The sequence below is a fragment of the Xiphophorus couchianus genome, chromosome 6 (genome assembly GCF_001444195.1).
Source record: "Xiphophorus couchianus chromosome 6, X_couchianus-1.0, whole genome shotgun sequence".
Lineage (NCBI taxonomy): Eukaryota > Metazoa > Chordata > Actinopteri > Cyprinodontiformes > Poeciliidae > Xiphophorus > Xiphophorus couchianus.
Window position 1 is genome coordinate 28,649,977 of NC_040233.1, and position 19,877 is coordinate 28,669,853.

At 44.4% G+C, this 19,877-nt stretch overlaps 2 protein-coding genes across 17 annotated transcripts in view; one reads left to right on the top strand and one right to left on the bottom strand.

The window, feature by feature from the left end:
* The window catches only part of dlg1b (discs large MAGUK scaffold protein 1b), a 72,270-nt gene that overhangs the window by 14,628 nt on the left and 37,765 nt on the right, over nt 1-19,877 (top strand). Inside the window, exon 1 of one of the 16 annotated variants that reach the window (XM_028019348.1) lies at nt 2,710-2,906. The exons of 14 other annotated variants lie outside the window; for them this stretch is intronic. In XM_028019348.1, coding sequence (XP_027875149.1) covers nt 2,877-2,906 — 30 coding nt within the window. In that variant the 5' untranslated portion in view covers nt 2,710-2,876. Of the gene's footprint in view, nt 1-2,709; nt 2,907-13,997; nt 14,459-19,877 lie in introns of those variants that run through there. One more of the 16 variants, XM_028019339.1, reaches the window with a different exon arrangement.
* On the bottom strand, nt 4,431-7,328 carry LOC114145776 (zinc finger BED domain-containing protein 1). Its single transcript, XM_028019352.1, has one exon. The coding sequence runs from the start codon at nt 6,443-6,445 to the stop codon at nt 4,886-4,888; it is 1,560 nt and encodes a 519-aa protein (XP_027875153.1). The 5' UTR covers nt 6,446-7,328; the 3' UTR covers nt 4,431-4,885.

Consider the following 19,877-nt stretch of genomic DNA (forward strand, 5'->3'; position numbering starts at 1 on the left):
TATGTTTCTGAAAACAAGTAAAACAATACAGAAGTGTGTTAAATGAAATAAATGAACAGATGGATGTTGTGCTTTAATATTCAAAAATCATCAGATTAAAACAAACTGCGGCTCATTCCAACCCGTTTCTCACTAACAAGCAATCTAAAGCGTTACTGTTTCCAATCCAGTAATCAGATTACTTTTCCCTGTCAACATGTTACTGTTTGTCATTTTTCTCAGTGGAAACATGTTGCAGCTTTTTCCTCTTGTCTGGTGGAGACCAGCAGCAACGTAACGATTTACGTTTCTAAATCCGGCACTATTTTCAGTTTGTGTTGCTAAAAACGACGATATCAAGTTACCTGAGCTGGACACAAAGTTCTGCTGTTGCACCTTAAAACCCAGGGAGTGGTTTCCTGTTCTTCTACAGGCGAACGCCCCCTAGTGGACGGTAGAGCCACTACCAGTCGATTGCAGAACAGACTTACTAGCTGATTGCTGATGTACAGATCACAATTTTCTTGAAGAAAGTGACACAAACAATAATCCTTTAAAAAATAATTTGATTTTAGTGCCATATTTATATTAGGTTTATAGCGACTGATATGAATTCATATTCTTTAAAAAAACATTTCTTCTGTCAACTCTTGTATGAAATTAACTTGTAACAGTTTAATATAATAATAGTTTTCCAACATAAGCAATAAATCAATGAATCACATGATAAATTAAAAAAACACAATAATTTCCATTTGCATAATTTATCATTTTTCTCTTTCTGCCAAAAACTGGATGATGAAACTCTTCAGTTTGGTGCTTGGGACTCAACTAACCATTTCCTTTAAGTATCATTTTGTTCATAACGTTTGCATAATTCATTTGATTTGTTTCTGTTTTGTTGATTTATTTTTTTTCTATTTAAAATGTCTCCAGTTAAAGTGTTAAATGTTCATTAGAATATAAGTTTATTGATCTTTGAGAGTTTTCTTAAATTATTTCGCCTTTATTACGTCATATTACTGGGAAATGGTCTCAAAACATCATCATCATTGATAGCAATAATTTCTGGAATAATTTATAACATTAGTTATTGTGACAGGCCAACGAAGATATTACATCAATATTAGAAGAAACGGTGCAGACCGAGCAAATCCCACCAGGTGGAAACGGAACCGATCGGGTCCGGTTTGAGTTCTCAGAACCAAAGAGGAACATCGTTCTGCCAATAATTCATCTATTGATCTGATTCAGAATCATAGAAAATGATCTCTATTAGAACCAAACTGACGATAAATTTCTACAAATAAACAGTAGAAACAAAGGACAGGTACATCTGAGACTGCTGACATCACTTCCTGTGGACTGTTGCATAACCAGCCATGTAACACGCCATATGATGATGATGATGATGATGATGAGGAAGCGCACACACGGCGACGGAGCCGCATGACGGATTCATGGAAGTGTGAATGATTGGTACTTGTGTGGCGCGCCCACTCAGCCTGGTCTGCTGCTGAAGCACACGCTCTTCCTCCTCCTCCTCCTCCTCCTCACGCTCTTCTTCCTCCTCCTCCTCCTCCTCCTCACGCTCTTCCTCCTCTTCCTCCTCCTCCTGAGCCATTTGGCGTTGAGTCATCATACATGTTGGTTCCAGGCAGCTGGTGTGTTTAACGATGAAGAACAAAGGCCGGAGCAGGGTGGCATCAGAGCCGCTCCGTCTCACCTCCACCCTGAGGCGGCGCCGGGTCAGAACCGACCCAGGGAGGTCCGGGTCCTCCCCGGAGTGGGCCGGCCTCCAGAACCGAAATTCAAGTTTTCTAAAGAGGTTTAACTGCTTTTTGGAGAGAAATTATCTTTAATTTGATAATTCAGTTATACATTTTAATTAAAGAATGACGCCTGTTTGTGGTGTTTTATCATTATTATTATTATTATTATTAAATTGTTTTTGAGTCGTCTTCACTAAGCTTCATAATTTTTAGCATATTTTATCAGTTAAAATTTCCAGCTTTAGCTATTTAATTAACTGCCTGTTTTAAAAGAATTTTTATTTAATTTACTTTTAACAAATTATGGAGATATTTGTTCCTGTTCTGCTTAAAGGGGCAGGATTATGTGTTTCCCAGGTTCAGAGCCATTTTATAGCACAATTGAGTAATTATGTAATCTGCAGTTATAAAAATGCTGAACATATCAGACATGACTGAAGAAATTTGACTTTGTAATTTAAGGCCTTGAAATGAGGTCTCTGTCTCTTTAAAGACGCCTGCTCTTTCTAAAGCTCCGCCTCCCAACATGGCTCCTCTATTAACCCTTTAACATTTTTACCAGCGTTGCTCTGAGCAGCAGCTCCTTTAATGAGCTCAGCACGTCCACTAGCTGTTGCTAATTGCTGCTGGCTAGTCTGAAGGAGCTGGGGGGGTGAGGGTGCTCAGAGGAGGAGCTGTGTCTTGAAGGTGGGGCTAGGTCCACCCATGTGTTTAACTCAGCTGAGTGGTTGCCATGGAGATTAAAGGATTTCTCAAATGTGAAAAAAAATCAAGGTAACACTCCAGGTGTGTTCTTGAGGGAAGACCATTATAACGTGATGGAAAGCTCAAAGATGACTTTACATAATACTGGCCCTTTAAAAACGGTGTGTAAGTGATGAAAATTCCGAGCTGTGTGGCAGCACTTGAACGCGTCCTGGCTCTTGAGCAACGGAAAAGTCAGAGGGGTTCTGCTCCCGCTGCGCTCCGGTCCGGTATGAAGGCGGGCCGAGCAGGGAGGAGCTGGCTGTCCGGGTAGACCGCAGCAGCCGGCCGGGCCGTGTGGATGTAGCGGAGTCTGTGGAGGGAACCGGCGGGATGAGATGCTGATGCTGCCGGGGTTTATCCTCCCGCTGCCTCGGAACGATGGACTGCATTTGTATCGTTACAACCAAGGTAAAAACCGGAGGAAACGCCGCCGCACACGCGCTGCTTCCGGGAGGTTTAATTCAGCAGGAGTCTGTGATTAATTCGGCGGGTTTATAAATCATCAAACCGTTTTCTTTTGGTACAAAATGTACTTTTTTATCGGTCCGCTCCAGCCTTTCAGCTGCTTGTCTCCCACCGCGGCTAATTAAGAGTTCGGCATCAAATAAAAAAAAAGACGACTATTAACTAGAATACTTTATTTTTTTAAAACCAAACTACCGCCGAATTAAAAGTACGGTACTGAAAATCTAAAATATGGATTGTTTTAGATTTCGAAAGTTTTTATTTCTTCGGAAATCGGGAACCATTTTCATTTATGAATTTCTCTGAATGGATTTTGGCTTTAAACTCCAAAGTTTTAAAGATGAATGAAAACTAATTATGAGTTAAAGACAAATTATTGATGGTTTGAGTTTTATGACATTATTTCTCTTTTTAGATTTTTTATTTTATTCATCAGGTTTTTTTTCTTTTTCATGTGATGATGATCGGAACCCATTCCAGACAATCTGGATTTAGCTGAAATATATGATCCAGAAGTAACTCAGGTTCTAAGCTGGTTCTGGTTCAGGCTTGACCAGAACTGGAGCCTCCATGGTTTCAGTGGTTAATGGTTCTGGTTCCAGGCGGGTTTCTGGAACCGTCTCAGACAGTCAGCAGCATCTCTGCGTTCTCCAGATGGTTCTGGTGAACAGAACTTTAAAGGTTCTGTCAGTGTAACATCAGATCATCTCTCTGGGTTTCCTCCATGTTTTTGAACCTCTGGTTCTGCTTGGTTCTGTTTGGATTTGTAGCTAGCCGCTCTCAGCCGGATCCGACCCGGTGGGGATTCATCTGGGTTTTGGATCCTGGAAACCCAGACTAGATGTTGGACGGTTGGTTCTGGTTCCAGCAGAACTAGAACCAGAGGTTCTGAGCTGCAGGGTTCAGTCTTTGACTAGGCTGTGTTGTTTGGATCATGGTTCTGCTTAGGGCTGTTGTAAACGAATATTTTAGTAATCGAGTAATCTATCGATTATTCTTACGATTAATCGAGTAATCGGATAAAAAAAATTTATAATATAAACTATTGGCAAATCTGCAATAACACCAGTTAGTCCAGATCAGTCCAATATCTCCTTTTTGAGCATCCCTAACAGTTAAATGTTTGTAGTTTAGAAAGTTTACTTGTAGTAGTTTGCTTTAACCTGAAGAAAAGTTATACTAAGATATTAAATTATATTCAGATAATAAAGTGGCAGGCTCACAAATATGCTTATAAAAATGTCTATACTCCAGCTTTTAGTTTATGTATTTATCTTCAGTGAGTAATACACATACACGTAAAAGAACTAAGTAAACAACTCATTTAACTCTAACATTTTATTGATAATAACGCAATAACATTAAACCTCCAGTAAAGTTTCAAATCAGTAGTACAGCAAATCTCTTGCTTTTTTGTTCTAAAGTTCAAACAGAAAAGATAAATAAAGAAAATACTTGATTTAAAAATAAAACAAGTTTAGACAAAATAGTAAATACTGCATTTTATACAATATATTTTAAGTCTAAGGTGCAACAAATTCCTTGCTTTTTTCAGTGCTAACACAAAAGAGTAAAAAAATATTCATTAGCTTTAAATAGAAAAGTTAAGGCAAACCAGAGAATACTGCCTTTTATACATTCAAATTATAAGTTTCAAATCTGAGGTAGAACAGATTTCCTGCTTTCTTAACTGCAAAAACAGAGGAGAAATAAAAAAAGAATTAATAGAAAAGATTACTAAGGCAAAATAGTAAACACTGGCTTTACAAAAACAACTTGAACCTCAACAAAATCAACTTGGATGTTCTTAAAGATGGAATAAAAAAATATCTTAAATCCAACATATACTGAATGTTATTCAATATGCATTTCTTAAATGCTCCAACACACTGGTGTGCATGTGTTTAACTGTTAAAGAAGCCTTAAAGAAGACTATGGTTGCTGTGAAGGAAAGTGAGCATGTCGACATGTTGTGAACTGAGGCTTGCCCTGCGCTTCGATGCGATGTTCCCTGCTGCGGAAAAAAGCCGTTCTGATGGTGTTGATGTTGCTGGTATACACAGAAAGAACTTTGCAAGTTTTGGGTACCGTGCTGCATTTGATTTCCACCATAGAAGTGGGTTCTCCCTCTTGGACAGTGTATGCTCTCCAAAGTACATCAAGACTTCCTTTTGAACATCTTGGTTCAAATGCTGTTCCTCATCCTCCTCATCACTTGTGCTGGATTCTGAAGAACCCAGTAGATTGCTGAAAAATGTGTTGGTGTTCTGTTGATGCTCTACAGGCTTGTCTTGGGCATCAGTGGAGACCTCATTTTCACCTGAATTTTTCTGTCTCATTTTCTTTTTGACATCAAGGACCATTGTTTGAACCATGCTTTGGATCTTAAAGGCTTCATCTGGGGGCAAGAACTTAAGTTTCTTAAATCTGGGATCTAAAGCAGCAGTAAGTACAACAGTATTTGAGGATTGAGGCTGACACATAAATAGTCCTTCCCATCTTGTTGTGATCTGTGCCATCACTTCAGCTTGGTATGACTGAGCTGGTGCAGTCTCAAACACTTGGGTCTGTATGGACTTCTTGAGGCTTTGCACAAGTTGTGGAAGTGCAGAAAGAGTAACGTAGTCTTGCCCACTCAGAAACACCGTTGCTTCTTCAAATGGCTGAAGAGCCTTGCTTATCTCCTCTATAATATTCCACTGCTCTGGCTTAAGATCAAGGTAGTGTTTTCCTCGTGGTGTCAATGCTGGGTCAGATAGTGCAGCAGTTATCGGCCATCTTTGCTCCAGCAGCCTACACAGCATGTGGATAGTACTGTTCCAACGAGTGCTTACATCTTGTATGAGCATGTGTGATGCTGTGCCCATTTGCTGTTGCTTATCCTTCAGCTTTGTGCAAGCCAGTTCACTTTTTTTTAAATGTTCAACAAGACATCTTGCAGCTGCCACACACTTTGAGATGCTCTGGTTGCTCTTCAGAGCATTCTGTACCACCAAGTTCAGGGTGTGCCCTGCACATCGCACAGATGCCCACTTATGCTTTTCTGCCAAAATCTTCACTGCTGCTACAATATTGGCACCATTATCATGGATGACAGCTCTGACTTTCTCAGGTGGAACATCAAACTTTGCAATAACCTCCTCAAGCCACTCTGCAATGTTTGCTGCTGTGTGTCTTTCTTCAAGTGGCATTGTTGTCAGGGTGTGGGACTTCATTTTCCAGTCCTCTCCAAGAAAGTGGCATGTCACTCCAAGATATGCCTCTGTGGCAACACTTGTCCAAATGTCTGCTGTGAGAGCAATGCTGTCTGTCTCTTTTAGGATGTTTTTCAATTTGTCTTTGATTTCTTCATACTTTTTCTCCATCATTTTTACTAAGTAGGTTCTGGAAGGAGGGGTATAATTTGGATTGAAGGTGGAGATCATCTTCTGGAATCCTTCATCTTCCACCACGGACAGCGGTCGCATGTCTGTGATGATCATATTTAAAATGCTGTTTGTGAACTCAGCTGCTTGAACAACCGAACATCCTGGAAGCCTTTGAACAAAGCTGTCCAACGTATGACTCTTCGGTTCACTGAAAAGAAGCACAATGTAATGATTATTTGTTTATTCCTTGTTATGAATTAAATATATTTCAAGTGCACTAATTTGGATATTATAACATTTAATATTATTAAGTTGGAATCTGCACTGACAGCTCATCTGCCATGATAGCAGCTTTAGTTTCAGTTTTATTTTATTTATGGATTTAAGGCTTTCATTTATGTGTGAGTTTGAGGATGCTTTAATTAAAAGCATTATTTTTAACCATCACAGAAAAATCTAAATGCAGTGAAATGTTTTTTTATGTATTGGAAAACAGAATGTAATCTATATGTTAGGAAAAAAATAAACTTACTCAAAATGTAAAGGTTTGAGTTTGTACAGAGTTCTGCAGCCTTAACTAGTCATGATAAAATGCAAAAATGTTGCTATTTTTATTAAAACGATGCTATTATTTATTCTTGATTGCTTAGGTATAAACAAATATAGAATTACTACAAAAAATATTAATCAAAAATTTCTAATTCATACATAACAGTAGCGAGAAGAAAAGACTGTAACTTTTCAGGATGGAAAGACACCAATAAATAAATGCTTTTCAGCTTATGCCTGTAATCTGTTGCTGCGTATTTTTATTAACAAACTTCCATTAAGTCCTGCATAATTTCTCTCAGTTCCACCCTCACATACAATTTACACTACACCCGGTTAAGTAACTGCTATGTTTAGATGTAACGTCAGCAAAATAATGTGCCTCAATTTACATCTATAACATGGCAGATTATCACACAACGTAGTTAGCAAAGAGAACATAAACGTTACCTGTTGGCAACCGTGTACGAGTTGGATGCATGTAGCGGGTGTTTTCTCTTCAGATGCTGCAACATTGATGTCGTGCTGTTGTGGTGCGCCAATTCTGCTTTGCAGTGGATGCATTGCGCTGTGTTGTCCTTTCTGTTTAGCCTAAAATGTTCCCAAACTTTTGACATTTTTTGTCGCTTTCGGGGTTCTCCTTCTGAGCATTCTCCGGTTCCCTCCATAGCTACAAACTTAGCACATGTGCTCCAGGCGCTAACGGAAGTGGTAGCGTTGTGCAACACAAAAACCCTCCGGCTAGACCAGTGTGCTGCGTATTTAACAGCATTGCTTATTACAATACAATAAATTTAGCGAAGCTTCGAGGCAGATAAATTTCCTCGAGGATTTTTTGTAATCGAGTTACTCGAGTTACTCGATGAATCGTTTCAGCCCTAGTTCTGCTGATGATCCGGTTCTGACCCAGTCTGTCAGACAGATAGACTCACATGGCTTCAGTTTCTGGTCCAGCTGCCGCAGCAGACAGAGGAGCAAATCCGGCGACCTTTGACCTGCAGGAGGCGCCATTCGGTCGATCTCTGCATCTTAAACCTCGACTGCAGCAGCAGCTTGAATTATTGATCCGCTTTTACTGGAGGGATGGAGGGATGAGAGAGGAAGGATGGATGATGGATGGATGAGAGAGGAAGGATGGATGATGGATGGATGAGAGAGGAAGGATGGATGGATGATGGAGGGATGAGAGAGGAAGGATGGATGATGGAGGGATGAGAGAGGAAGGATGGATGATGGATGGATGAGAGAGGAAGGATGGATGATGGAGGGATGAGAGAGGAAGGATGGATGATGGATGGATGAGAGAGGAAGGATGGATGGATGATGGAGGGATGAGAGAGGAAGGATGGATGATGGAGGGATGAGAGAGGAAGGATGGATGGATGATGGATGGATGAGAGAGGAAGGATGGATGGATGATGGAGGGATGAGAGAGGAAGGATGGATGATGGAGGGATGAGAGAGGAAGGATGGATGATGGATGGATGAGAGAGGAAGGATGGATGATGGAGGGATGAGAGAGGAAGGATGGATGATGGATGGATGAGAGAGGAAGGATGGATGATGGATGGATGAGAGAGGAAGGATGGATGGATGATGGAGGGATGAGAGAGGAAGGATGGATGATGGAGGGATGAGAGAGGAAGGATGGATGGATGATGGATGGATGAGAGAGGAAGGATGGATGGATGATGGAGGGATGAGAGAGGAAGGATGGATGATGGAGGGATGAGAGAGGAAGGATGGATGGATGATGGATGGATGAGAGAGGAAGGATGGATGGATGATGGAGGGATGAGAGAGGATGGAGGGATGATGGAGGGATGACAGTAAAGATCAGGAGTTTTTGTTGATTTCTGAGGATAAAAAGTTGCATCGTCAGCAGGAAGTGGAGCGCAATGAAGGTCTGGTGGTCTTCATCATGAGGTCTCTCAGAACCTGTCTGGACCTGGCCGGGTCGGGTCGTCAGCAGCCGCTCCATCCTGCTGTCTGGACAGGAAGTGCTTCACGCTCTGCTGACGGATCAAACGGCTGCAGCTTCCTGTGAGTTTCCTCTGAAAGCTCCAGAGGCGGGCCGCTGATCCGGGTCAGATCCAAACGGATCTCCTGCCCTGGACTTACCGGGCCTGAGTCAGAACCTGACTGCAGAACCAGCAGAATTGATCAGGAATAAAACATTTTCTATCTCAGCTTCACGTCTAAAACCGTCTCTATTCATAAACATCTGGAGGAAGAGGAAGGAGCTGCTCTTCACCCTCAGGCAGCGACGAAGCTCGTGATGAAGGTTCTGGTCGGCAGGTCGACCCAGTCAGAGAGAGAAGTTAGTCCAGGGAGGAAAACGAACCTGCAGCATGTCTGATGCAGTGCTGCCCCCTGCTGGAGGGTCAGAAACCAGATCAGATCATTTCAAACGTTTTCAAACATTCAGGAAAAGATGCTCAAGGTTCTGCCGGTTCTGCTGGATCAGAACCAGCAGTTCTGTGTTCAAATGTTAAAGGTTGACAGGAATTTTGAAAATATAACTATATAGAAATGCATTTAGAATAACTATAATTTTCTCCAGTTAAATCCTAATGAAGTAATCAGCCAGTAGATCTCAAAATGATCTATGTAACAATTTCTATGTCACATTTAAAAGTGACGTTAATTAAAGTCACATGACCTAAAGTGGACAATCATGAGTCAGCGTATTTCTATGCTTCACCAAATATTCTTAGGCTGCAAAAGTTAAAGTATTTTTTACATTAGATTTTGTAAATTTGAAAGTTTTTGGTAAATTTTATTTGCTGGTTGTTTTGTTTACAAGGAATCCTGTGATTGGTTGAATCGGGCCTGGCTGTGATTGGCTGAGCTGAATGATGTGACCAAATTAGATTCTATTTTCTTAAAAACAAAGGACAGAAAATATTCTTAAAAACATGTTTTCAGTCGTTTTTCTGGGAGTTGATCTGAATTCAGAGTCGACATAAAAACCAGCTAAAAAACAAGATGGCGGCCCTGGGCGACCTGACATCACTCTGAACTGTGGAAACATCCTGATTGGTTGAAAAAATAATCATTTTCACAAAAAAAGTCATTTTCACCGACAACATTTAGTTATTGTTAAAATGTATTTATTGTCTTTTAGCGCAGACAGAACCAAACGCTGCCAGAACACGGGTCGGTTGAGATGTAAATAACACATATTCTTTGTTCACATAGGAATATTTGCTGACCTCAGTCTGACTGCTCTCATAAATAATCCGTCATACGCAGAAGAAACTCTCAAAGCTGCACTTTTAAAAGTTTCTCTGTATTGAGCAGAGTTTTAGCTCCAGATGTTGATCCGATCATTCCTGGTTCTTCTTCACGGTGTCGGGTCAAAACGGGTCTCGATGTGAAGCTGAGAGTTTCAGGTGATCATGATGCAGGCCAACCGTTCTGCACGCTGCTGTTCTGAGCTTGTGAAGGTCCGGATCGGGTTCTTTGGGGTTCTGTTGGATTTTATCCAGGATGTTTCGTCTGGCAGAAGAAGCTTCAGCAGCCGGTCAGGTCTCTGTCTGCTCAGCTTGGATCCACAGTGCTGGGATGGTTGTTGTCCAGCAGGGGGCGCCACCTCCACAGAGCTTTACCTCAGGTTCAGATCCTCTGCTCACCCATCAGCTTCTAGAACCTCTAGTTCTGGTTTCCAGGGTTTCCCATCATATGGATCGTGGCTGGCTGAGTGTGTGTGTGTGGGTGGGTGTGTGTGTGTTCTGGTGGGCTCCCCGGGTCGCTGTCGCACCTCAGTGCAGCAGGTCTACGTTAAACAACAGTGGGGTAAAATTAGAAGTCCATCACGTCTGAACTTGTCAGCTGCCATCACTGTCACTGTGTGTGTGTGTGTGTGTGTGTGTGCGCGCGCGTGCGCGCGCAGCCTGACTCAGGCTTTGATAATGAGGCACTCGGGCAGCGGTGCTCAGATGGCGGCTGATTGGTGGAAACAGCAGGAAGTGGAACCTTCATCCGGGTTGCTTCAGGCCGGTCCAGATCCTGAACCTGCCTTCAACCCGGTCAGGTGGTCCGGACCGACGGTTCTCCAGGATTCCTGGAGCTCTGGACCTTCTGCTTCCTGCCTGCAGTTCAGTAATCCTCCACCAGGAGGCTCTGACTGTTGGCCTAGTTAAATCCTGATGTATTTAAAATGAAGATGAGGAAACTGTTGTCATGGCGATATTCAACAATAATATGACTTCCTACTGTGATTATTTTACAGCTTGGTGGGTTTAGATTATTATGGGATGTTGGTTAGAATCTTTCACTCTGTTGATTTGATTCAGATTATTCATAATTTCAGTTTTAATCTGTAAGTGAAGGATCCTGGTGACTAGATGTTAAAGTGTCTTTAAACATGAATCCACTCTGCTTTGTTTTAACGAAGCGTTCAGAGAGAGAGCGCCACCTGTCTGCAGACAGCCTCCTCCGTTAATGACGACGGTTAAATTTCCATCCAGCAGGTTTAGATTTTCAGTGAAGAATTTTAAAATGTACATAATTTCTCTCAGAAAAAACTCTGACAGTATTTATATCGTCTGCAGATAAAAAGACGAGCAGATTCATCCAGCCGGCTGGATGGAGCGAGAAGTCAACATGGCTGCATCCAACATGGCTGCATCCAACATGCCTGCATCCAACATGCCTGCATCCAACATGCCTGCATCCAACATGCCTGCATCCAACATGGCTGCATCCAACATGCCTGCATCCAACATGCCTTCATCCAACATGGCCCCAGCCTGTGTTCGCTCACGGCGTCTTCAGCTCTGTTTCTGTCTGGCTCTGTGTGTTTGTGGTTCTCTGGTTTTCGTTTTGCTCTCTGTGGCGCTCATGTGCAGCTCGGTCTTCACAGGAATTTTGTCCAGATGTTTTCCTTCCAGGAAGACATCTGGACGGGCCGGTTGAACCTCTGCTTCACTTTAACAGCTTCCTGTGCGGACGTCACAAAATGGAGGCCAGCAGATTAATTTTATTTGTTCAAATGGATTTTGGAACATTTTTTGTGAATTGATTTTTTAACGTTAACATCCTGAAGCTTTTCAAGGAACCAGAACCGTTTTCCAGACCAGGTACTGTTCCTGGTTCTGTTGAATGAATCTGACCCAGAAGCAGTTCTGGTTCAGGAAACAACAATCTCTGTTTACTGCAGCAGAGTTCTGGATTAAATCTATAATTCATCAGTAGCATCTGAGTCCCTCCTCTTCCTCATCTTCATCTCCAACTACAAACTCTGCATGTCTTCATCTCGGTCGCGTCCAGCAGGTTTTTCTTCTACAGATTTAAATCAAACATTAAAACATGTGACTGATATCTGAAGGCAACGCGGAGCCTGTCTTTCCGTTCTCACATTTTGTCCCGTCTCCTGCCCCCCCGCTCCGACCCTCCCCCTCTCTGGATGACTAACGCTCTGCGGAGGACAGCGACAGACGGTGGGCGGACGTGCAGAGAAACGGCCCGGTCCAACAATCCCAACCATTCACTCCCAGGCTGCTGCTGCTGTCAGCCTGAGGAGGAATCTCTGCTTCCTGCCTCTCCAGACTGGATCCGGGATCCGGTTCGCTCCAAACCCTGTCCGTCTGGGATCCGGTCCATTCCTCCCCTCTCTCTACCTGAGTAATAAACGATGGAGGCTCCTTTGGGTGTGCAGGAGCAGTAACACCTCCGGTCAGATGGTGGCGCCACACAGAGCAGACCAGAGAGAGCAAGGAACAGCAAAGAAACAGAAAACACTTTTATTTCCTGCTGAAATAAAAGCTTCTCCTCTGAGTAGAAAGTGTATAAAGCAGCTCTTTATCGCCCCCTAGGCGCAGTAGTGCTACTGCGAAGTCCATTTACGGACCACTATTTGTTTGGAGCCCAGTTGGGGACCAGTATCGCTCAGTAGAACTCCTCTGGTGGTCCAATTCTGGACACCAGGTCCAGTTCAGACCACTGGAGGACCCAGTTTGGGTTTGATTCTATCCCAGTTTGGATCTTTTTTTTTTTTTTTTTTTTGCCTCCGGAGAGATTTTTTTGCGGCGCTAGTGGCTCGCGTTTTTCGTAAAGTAGGCAGACAGGAAGGAGGGTGAGGAGAGGGGGGGAAGACATGCGGTAAAGGTCGTCGGGACCGGGAGTCGAACCCGCGACGCCCGCGTCGAGGACTAAGGCCTCCAAACATGGGGCGTGCTAACCCGCTGCGCCACCACTGTGCGCCCCCCAGTTTGGATCTTGTGTCCTCCTGAGGAAACCTCAGTTTGGTTTCTAGTTGGAATAATTGATGCTTCTCAAAGCAGGTCTGGAGACGCTTAGCCCCGCCCCCTACCACACGTAGCCCCTCCCCTTGGAATCTGCCATTTCTAGATGTTTCTTCTTTAATCTGAATGCTGATTGGTCAGCCTGTTCATGTGTGAATGTGTGATTGGTTCATGTGATTTTCCGCCCTGCCTGATACGTTTGCAGTTCGGTGTGTTTGGAGTCAGACGGCGAAGGGTCGTCCCGTCAGACCGTCAGTTCCCGAAACTACACAGAAAAAACACATGGGGTCACTTCGACCCGTCAGACCGGACCAGAGTAAAAAGCTTGTGGGTCCAAATGAACTGTCAGAAAGTTCTGCTGTGGTTCTGAATGCGGTGTCCAGTACAGCCGGTCCAGTTTGGGCCGGTCCTGTCCCGGTTTTGATCTCACAGAGAAGCAGAAAAACATCTTGATCTGAATTCATCCAGAACCTGAAGGAACTCAGAACCCAGCCCGGTTGATCGGTCCAACAGAACCGGAGGCTCACTTTCTGTAGCGTTGCTGGGTCAGAACTTTGCAGGAAATCAGAACCGCTGGTGTTGGTGAGGTTCAGATGGAGGTGATCCGTCTCCTCAGTGGACCGAACCGGACCGAACACCAAGAGACAAAAGTTCCTGAGATCCTCCTCTTCCTCACCTCCAGCCTTCATCCCTCCTCTTCGTCACTGTTTCTTCCTCTCCTCCTCTTCCTCTGTCCTACATCGCTCTGCCTTGCCTCAGGATACACCCCCCTCGCGCCTCGTTTCCGACGCGTCATGTGACCAGCCTCTGTCGCCCCCGCCCCTCCCCCCGCTCACGCCCCCACAGAGCGGAGCTTCACGCAGACGCCGGAGCGCTCTTCATCGCTCAGAGAGGAGGACGGCGCGGCGAGGAGACGGAGGGAGCCGAGCCGCCGCCTGAGAGCAGAGAACACGCCGTTCATCCTGGGGGGGTTCTCCCTGGATGCAGGAAGAGCTCTGGGGGTCGTTTCCTCCCCGCCGCCATGCAGCGACGCCAGGAATGAGGGCGGATGGTGAGAGCAGGGAGCAGCAGCAGCAGCAGCAGCAGCGGAGGAGGAGGAGGAGAGGCAGAAGGAAGAGGAGGCGGGGGCAGCTCGGCCGGCGGCAGCAGCAATGGCAGCGGCCGGCGGCGCGCCAGGAGCCGGCGGCGCTCCCGGAGGAGCCGGCTGGCGGCCCGATGTCCCGGCGCCGAGTCCCCCGGATCCGGCAGGGGGGAATGTTTCTCCCCGATGCTTTGCCACTGCAAGGTGGCCTGCAGCAGCAGCACCATCTCCCTCATGTTCGGCTGCAAGGTGGGTCAGGACACGGGCCGGTCCGGTCTGGGTCCATGTTTGGTTCTAGGTTAGAGTCCTGTTTGGTCAGAGTCGAGTCTGATTCTGGGTCAGAATCCCGTTTGGTTCTGGGTGCGGTTTGGGTCCGGGTCACTGTCAGGTTTGGTTCTGTTGATGAGTCACAGTTATAAACCGGGTCTCAGTCCAGAGGGCCCAGCAGATCCGATTCTGGAGAACCCCTCAGACCCCTCTGGATGTTTCCCGGATCCTTCCACCGGTCCAGTAAAGGTTCTGGTTCTGTTGTTCCTGGTTCTGGACCCGGCATCCAGCGGCAGCCCGGTTGGGTTCTGTTCCTCAGCCGGACCTTGTGCTGGTCCGCTCTGCGTGGAGGACAGTCAGAGCCAGAATCGGACCGGTTCTGTTGGTGGTTCTGGACCAGGGCCCGGTTCTGACGGATCTGCAGGGGAACGTCCTCCATCCAGTCGGTTGGTTTTGGGAACAGCTGGAATAAATCCACATTCTGAGGTCAGTGAACTGGACCTTAACTGGGCCGGTGACCTTTGACCTGAGCCGGGGTGGATGCTGGTCTGGAGATGCTCCTCCTTCAGAACAGCAGCAATGTGGAACAGGATGTTCTGATGCTGACCTGGTTCTGCTGTGGTTATGTAACGGAACGCGGCGCTGCGGCGTTCCGGGCCTCAGCAGAACCTCTGATCCGGAACATCTTGCAGAATCCCGACCTGCTTCCTGTCCTGCACCTGTCAGACTCAACTCAGGGAATAAAACCTCCTATTATAGACGCTAAACCTGCCGTCTCCTGATTGGCCGCCGCAGCTGCCTGTCGCTTCTCCCTCTGTGAGCCGACCAATCAGAGGCCAGCTGAGCTGCAGGGCCGAGCTGTGATTGGCCGAAGGCGGCAGGCGTGGCGGTGCATGTGTGAGGTCCATGTGCTCCACAGGAAACAACAACAGAGTCCTGGAGGAGCTTCATTACCCATGATGCTTTGTGAACAATCCGTCTCTCAGAGAGAAAATTAAAAACATGAAATAATCAGGATGATCTTCTGGTTCTGTTGGAGACCAGATGACCTGGTGACCTGGTGACCTCAGGTCAGCCGTAGGTGAGGAACAATGAATCCATGGATTAAATGATTAACGGCCCGATTACATTCATTTAAAACTTTGAACTTTTTATTTCATTCCTGTAAGAGCTCAGGAATAAATAAGTAAAATTACATCCTTTTGTTTTGATAGATATGTCATCATATTGATCAGATTAATGAATTAAACTGAAATAAGTTTGTATTGTGATAAACATACTGTGTCATCATCTAAACACATCAGAACAGCTGATCTGCAGCAGAGTTGGAGACAATAAACAACCTGAAAAGTTCTGAAGAACATCAGTCGTTTCAGCGAAGCCCAGCCCGTCACCTAGCAACAGCAGAGCTGTATGTGCTGTACAATGGCTGCTGGAAAAGACAGGAGTTCTGTTATTGACTTATCATCCAGAAACCACTTGCTGCATTCTGATTGGTTGTGCAGGAGGCTCCAGTTCTGCTTTTCAAAGATACACAGTTGCATCGTTGCACATCTGTTTGCAGCTTTGGATTTGGATTTAAAGAGACAGCGACTCTAAAACGTCATTCTGAAAGATCAACAGGCAGAACTGAGCAGAATAAAATCTGATTAACTGAGAATGATTTTGTACAAAAGTTGTAATGAACACATTCTGTAGCCCATAGATCTATGCTAACCTGTTGAAGGAAGGAAATAGGTGACCTTTAATACTTCAAGAGGTCAGAGGTCACCCAGGAATAAAACAATGAATCCTGTTTATCAGAGAGGCAGTGGAAAGTGTTCTGGTTGGACCCGGTTCTGTTTGGCAGCAGAACCGACCCGATGGCTCTGAGCTTGGTTCTGATTGCAGATCGGTGATGAAGGCTCCGCTCCTCTTCCTCTTAATTAACCCGATTGATCGGCCGGATCGATTGGGGCGAGCGCTCCACGGATCGTTGCTGCAGAGACCTGAGCTCCATCTCTGACTGCCAGGGGTCAAAGGTCAGGACCCCGAGCCCGTATGTCTGCTTTAAAGGGTTGAAGGACAAAACCTGTTCTCTAGAAACAAGATGGCCGCCGAGCTGGATGAAGCTCCGGAGCGCTGGGACCGATGGAACCATGCTGGACAGAACCAGAACCCAGTTCAGCTGAAGTTCAGCTGTCCGTCACGGTGGTGGAGGGTTCATGCTGTGGGCCGGGATGTTGTGGTTTCACCTGTAGACCAAAGATCCAGGATGAGTCCAGCTGAAGCTGGGTCCACACCGGATCATCAGCAGAACCAGGGTCCAAACACAACAGCAGATCCAGAACAGACTGGAAAAGAGAAGAACCAGAGCTGCAATTCTGGTTCTTCTGGTCAGCCTTTAACCTCTTTGACTAGAACCGTGGTTCTAGTCAAAGTCCAGAACCACGGTTCTGATTGGCTGCCTGTCAGCCAGGTTCTGGGCTTTGTTTCACTGAGACCAGAACCGGAACCTTGTCTGGGATGTGGAGTTCTGCTGGTTCTGGTTGTTACCAACATGGAGGTTCTACTCCGGCTCAGAGCAGCAGAACTGAACCCAGATGCTGGTTCTGGTCCGGTCTGCTTCATCTTCCTCCTCCTCTTCCTCGTTTCTCTGCTGCTCCTATTTATAGCAGCGAGGCGGCCGGGACCTCCCCCTCCTCTTCCTCACAGCGCAGAGACGAGGAGGATGAAGAGGAGGATGAAGAGGAGCTGTGTGTCAGCGCCGTGGATCTCCCACTCCTCCATTAGTTCTGCTCTGGTTCCACCGAGAACCCGGTTCTCCCTGTACTGCTTTCACTGACCGTCTTGATTTCTGAGAGGCGTTCACTGACCTGCTGCAGCTGCTGGAGCTCAGCGTGTCTCTGCAGGCCGTGTGGATCCAGCAGAACATCGGGCCGGTTCTGATTCTGGAGAATCTTCAGGTTTTGACGGACTGATGAGAATAAATAATTTAAATCTGAATAAATTTTCCTCTGAGTTCATGGAACATCAGAGACTCCAGCTGGAAGATCTGATCCCAGGTTTGGACCCGATTCTGGTCGGGAAGCAGGAGCCCAGACAGGATCAGGGATTTTTCTGTAACTTCAGGATTTGTTGACAGCAGGAAAGTCTGTTGGTTCGTTTGTCTGGTCCGGACCAGAACCGGACTTTCATTTCTTCATTTGGTGGTTTGCTCTCGTATCGGGTCTATAATTTGTGAACAAAGATCTTCAGTCAGAAATGATGTTTGATGACGGAATCGATGGAGCCAGACCGAGCCAGAACCAGTTCTGTTCTGGTCGTTTGTTTTATTCCAACTTCAGTCGGTTTGGATCGAATCCGGACCAACTGGGAAACAAACTGTCCTGTTAAAACAAACCAGAAAATATCCTGAAATATTTTAAGGAAATGTATGTTGGGAAGTCTCAATGCTGCTAGACACACTATTGGCTGGTGGTTGCATGGCAACTAATCTAGGAGCTGATTGGCTGAACCTGGAGAGTGGAGACGAGGAAAACAATAGTTAGCTTCAGCGGTAAGATGGCTGCCACTGTTTACTGATGCATATTAATGAATATTTAAAAAAGTAAAGCAATATATTAATAAGTGCATCCAATATTTTTTTAACATATTAAAGGTGAAATATGAAACTAAAGGAGTAACAGCAGAGCAGCCGGCTAACCAGGCTGCTATGGGTTCATCTGAGATAAACTATGTGGCGCCACCTGGAGGTTAAAGGCTGACCAGAATGTGTCCAGGATGTGTGGGGTCTGCAGAGATGTTAGCTGACCTTTGACCTGTATCAGCCCTGATGAGTTTTATTCTCGTTTTTAACTTCTTCCTCAAGTGGAGCAGCTTCTCTTGATCATTTAGTTATTTTAGGAGAATCGTTTCAGAGCAAAAATATGAATAATTTGGTAACACTTTATTTGACGGATTGTGAATAAGACTGACATGACACCGTCATAAACACGACACGACACCGTCATAAACACCACATGACACCGTCATAAACATGAGAAAGTCTTCATGAATATTTATGACTGTTGTCATAAAATGTCATTTGGTAAATAATGACACTTTGACAACATTGACATTATTCAAAATGTCTTTGTTATCACAACTTTACATTAATAAAGAATCATTAATTCTTCATTAATGCCATACATATTATGACATATTATGACTAATATGTCATAGTAGTCATAATAATGTCATTAAGTGTTATTACACTGTCAAAAGCTTTAACGAAACAGAAATGAATATTTCCCCCTACCTGAAATAAAGCGGAACAAATAGGACCAACAATAAAGATTTCAATAAGCTTTATTACTTTGTCAAATGAGTTAATAAGAGTCATTAATAATTCCTCTTACATCAAGTGAAACAAGCAGCAACAGTTATAAAGATGTCATTAATTGTCAGCATTAACAGTCATTAATGTTAAGTTTTACCTCAAGTGAAGTGAGAAACACTGGATTACTGATAACTACCATACAGTAGAACAAACACTTTGTACATTGGAATAAAACAAAAGATTACTTGTTCTTCAAACAGGGTTTAACTTCTGGTCAGTATATTGTAACTGTGAAATACTGATTGAAAAACTAAAACAGAATTACTTATCTTTAACTTAAGAAAATAGGTTCTTTCAACAGTCCTAATATATTTTTTGCAGTGATTGTGTCAGCCATCTCCTCTATAGACTTCCTGTAACGCTCTGATAACTTCAAAAAAGAGATAAAAACCAATAAACAAAAAATATAATGTGATTTTAATTCAGCATTTATTTAAATATCATTCCAAAAATGTCCCTTGCTGCACCCTGTCCGGATGGTAGACTGGCAGACAATGTCTAGTTAACTTGACTGGTTGTTATAAAGTGCAATGCAATTATTTCTTAACACAAGTAGCATAATGACTAGAGCTGAACAAAATTATTCTGATCAAATATTTGTTTGGCAGAAATTCATACAGCCTGTTGTTTTCAGATTGCATCATTTAATGTGTAGTTTTAGGATCTTTTCACTTAATGAGCTTTCAAAATTATTTCCAACCAGATACTCTGGCTTCTGGCTTAAGAAGTTTATTAATAAATAGATTAAACACCAGTTTTACATTTGACAATAATTAGTTGTCTAAAACGTAACTTGTTAGCTGGTGGATGTTGATTCCTGCCCCCCCCCCTACCCCCCCCTCACCTGGAGAAAACAGTAACACAAAAATAACTTACCTAATTTTCTTGGGGAATATGTCATCTGCTGCTTTCTCTTTGGTCAAACAGGAATTTCTTCCTCTGGTGGCTGGTCCTCATCATCATCCTCCTCACCTGTAGCTCGTCTTCATTAGTCACCTTTCCCCCCCCCCCCCCCCCCCCCCCCTCCATGTGTCCTTAGGC